Source organism: Gekko japonicus, unplaced genomic scaffold (assembly GCF_001447785.1).
Source record: "Gekko japonicus isolate JY-2015 unplaced genomic scaffold, Gekko_japonicus_V1.1 scaffold129, whole genome shotgun sequence".
Taxonomy (NCBI): Eukaryota; Metazoa; Chordata; class Lepidosauria; order Squamata; family Gekkonidae; genus Gekko; species Gekko japonicus.
This window is the reverse complement of record NW_015168049.1, coordinates 289880-293512: the sequence shown is the minus strand read 5'-3', so window position 1 is coordinate 293512 and position 3633 is coordinate 289880. Positions and strand designations below refer to the sequence as shown.

Genomic DNA, 3633 nt, shown 5'->3' with positions numbered 1-3633 from the left:
GGGACCTGCTGCGCTGGAACTCCCGGTGCTTGCAGCGGTGGTCCCGTCAGCGGTTGAGCAGGCATCGGCGGCGCGGGAAGTCCCGGTGCAGGAGCAACTTGTTGCTGCGCGGCGTGTGCGTCAAGGAAATTAGCCATTCGAACGTCCATCATTCCCGGCAGACCTTCCATCACATCCTGGAATGCCCGCAACAAGTCTCTCACCGAGTCTTCCAGTTCTGCTAGTCGTTCCCCGGTGGTTTCTTCCGGGATGGGGTCCCGAGGGCGGTAGTCCGGGGGTGGGTCATAGTCCTCTTCCGTTGGGAAGACTCCGGTGCCCTCCTCATCTCCTGCGTGGCCCCGCGGTCCCGACGGCTCGAACATCCACTCCTCGAGGTCCCGCTCGGGGCTCCCCTTCTCCGAGGTAGCCCCCGGCTCCGGGAACAATCCCTTGTCAAATAGACTCTCACGTAATCCGCTCCCCCGACGGGAGTACACCTCACGGGTGCCCTGGGTGTTGTACATAGTCCAATCATCCTGCTGGTGAGTCTTCCGCGGACCCCATTGCGAAGGGGTCGGAGGCGGCCAAGACAGATGTGCAGGCAGGCGGGGAATCGCTCCCCCCACGGCACCCTCCAACGAGGCTGCAGTCGTGAACACCAAAGACGCGGAGGTTTGTGGGACCGATCCAGAGTCCCCCTCCGTGGTAGGTAGGTTTCCCTCAATTCCGCTCATGATCTCGCCAGATTCGGAACGATAGGAAAAAGAGAGTTCTAACAATATGTTGGATCCCCAAGCATCGAGAATAAATCCACGTTTTAAGAAAAGCAAAATTTATTTCAAAGCGTTGACGACATACTCAAACACGTTCTTTGTTAGAACTGGGGATACACAGTTAGATCAAGCATAATAAAGGAACTTCAAAGAGATACAGGTCCAATGAATAACTTTCCCGCTGGCGGGCTAATGGAACGGTTGCGCGCCCAGTCCATGGGAACCAGGCAGGATATTAGACATAACACAGGTGCAGTATTCATGGGAAAAGCAATAGCCAAGCATTACAGCATCTTCTCCCCCACACAACCTCCAGCAGTTATCTTTTGCATTCCAACGCAGGAGTAGGATGATAGAAACCAAGCCGGGTGCAACAGGGAAAGGATATGTACACAGAGGTCACAGAAAACAGAATGGCAGCTTGCTGACACTTATGTATGTTCTTATGATTATGCATGGGATAGAGCAGGTAGAGAAAGAAGAACTTTTATCCCTTTCTTACAATACAAGAACTCGTGGGCACTCAATGAAATTGCTGAGCAGTCGGGTTAGAATGGATAAAAAGAAGTACTTCTTCACCCAAAGAGTGATTAATACATGGAATTCACTGCCACAGGAGGTGGTGGCGGCTACAAGCATGGACAGCTTCAAGAGGGAATTAGATAAACACATGGAGCAGAGGTCCATCAGTGGCTGTTAGCCACAAGGTATAGATAGGAACTTTCGGTCTGGGGCAAGTGATGCACTGTATTCTTGGTGCTTGGGGGGGGGCAACAGTGGGAGGGCTTCTGGAGTTCTGGCCCCACTGATGGACCTCCTGATGGCACCTGATATTTTTGGCCACTGTGTGACAGAGTGTTGGACTAGGTGGGCCATTGGCTTCTCTTATGTTCTTATGATATATCACAGTGGTTCTTCAGAGTTAATAAAGCTGAGAGACATCATACACTGTGTATTTTGGACATCAAGTGATTATATGTTACCTCTTAGTTTGGTGTAGTGGTTAAGTGGTATAGAGAGCCAGTTTGGTGTAGTGGTTAAGTGCGCGGACTCTAATCTGGGAGAACCGGGTTTGATTCCCCACTCCTCCACTTGCAGCTGCTGGTGTGACCCTGGGTCAGTCACAAGTTCTCTTATAGCTGTTCTCTCAAGAGCTCTCTCAGCCCCACCTACCTCACAGGGTGTCTGTTGTGATTAGGGGAAGGGGAAGGAGATTGTAAGCCGCTCTGAGACTCCTTCTGGTAGTGAAGGGCGGGGTATAAATCCAATCTTCTCCTCCTCCTCCTTCTTCTGGAGGTCAGCAGCCCTAGGATAGAAGAAATTTGGTTTTAATACTACAAGGCAGTTCTCCCCTTTTGAAGTATTCCAGGAGTGTGATTTTTTCCCCCAGCAAGCTGTGAGAGAGATCATTGTGAGTTAACCAGTATGAATCCATAAACTATATTTCCCTCTTCTGCTTGTCCTGAAATGGATATTCTGACAGGCTAATGAATGAAAGTGAAACTTGAAGATCTTATATTTAAAAATAAAGAAATCTCTTCATCTACTCTGTCAAATACAAGTGAAAATTAATGGACTCTTCATTTCCTTTTAGGTCAAGACGACTTGGTGGCTGAGGAAGATGAAGTCCTGACTCTCTTGTATGACCCATGCCTAAACTGCTATTTTGATCCCGAAACTGGGAAGTACTATGAACTGGCATAGCTATTCCCCAGGCCACAGAACATGAACCCCGGCTCAGGACTCTTCCAACTGTCAGTCCTTTGTCACGTTTTCTATTCTGCAGTGCAAAGCTTTATGTCATTTATTATCCGCAAATGAAACAGAATGCTTGTAAATAATACAGAATCTCATTTCTGTAGATTTGTACTATTTTAACTGAACTGCTTAAGAAGCTTTGGTTGGCCAGCTGACATTATGTAAAATACTGAAATGTTTTGGGAGGTTAATTTCTGAATGATGATATGATGAATTTTTTTCACTTGTTTGTTCTTTCATCTTGGATAATTTAAGTGGCTGTATTATATATTTATGCTTCAGAAAATGCAATGTGATGTTCAAAAATGCAATGTGGTGTTCAAAAGAAAGTGTTCTTGAATTGTCTTTTGTCTCTTTGTTACTGGATGAAATAATGATTCCTTTTTTTGAGATCTCAAATGGTAGTGCAGTTCTTTAAAAAAAACCTTCTTATAATCCTCAATATAAGGCACACATGGCTTTTTAATTCTGAATTCATTTAGCCATCTCCTGGCTAATGCGTATCTCTGATGCACATTTGCACCACATCACACTCATAATAGGGTGTGAAAAAATGAAGGTAATGTTCACATTTTTGCTGTAGCTCTGCCAGAAAGACCATGGGTTCAGGCCCGTAGCTAATGCAGGGCCTACGGGGCCTGGCCCCCTATTGTTTCTTCCAGGGCCCCAACCCTGAGCCTCGTCTTCTCCTCCCCCTGAGCCCCACAGTAGCTACGTGCCTGTCGACAAAAATAGAGGCTACACGAGATCACAGGTCCGATATTACAAGACCATCTTCTGCAACCAAGGAGAGGTGGGTGAATCTCCTTGTTCGCATAAGGAAGAGGCAATCCGATACGCTGGGGGAGGCAGGGGTGTGTGTGTGTTGTATGACTGACAAGCAGCCTCCCCAATGCCTGGAGTGGAGGGAGAAAGAAGGAGAAGCACAAGCAACGGACCCCCCCTCCCCCTGCCTGAGCCACTAATGGGAATGGTTGGAGGAAAGGAGACAGGATCGCCTGGAAGAGGGCTGTGCCGGCTGTGCCAGAGGTGCTGCTCAGGGTGCCTTCCTAAGCAGCCACCTGGAGTGGGCACTGGCAGGGACACCTGAGATGGCAATGCTGCAAAAGTGTGGGCGAGTCCT

General features: G+C 48.2%; 1 protein-coding gene across 1 annotated transcript in view; it reads left to right on the top strand.

The window, feature by feature from the left end:
- LOC107113077 (chromosome unknown open reading frame, human C3orf67) overlaps positions 1-2456 on the top strand; it is a 225152-nt gene extending 222696 nt beyond the window's left edge. The window contains exon 15 of the mRNA XM_015414332.1: positions 2347-2456. Coding sequence (XP_015269818.1) covers positions 2347-2456 — 110 coding nt within the window. The remainder of the gene's footprint in view (positions 1-2346) is intronic.
- The last annotated feature ends 1177 nt before the right edge of the window (positions 2457-3633 follow it).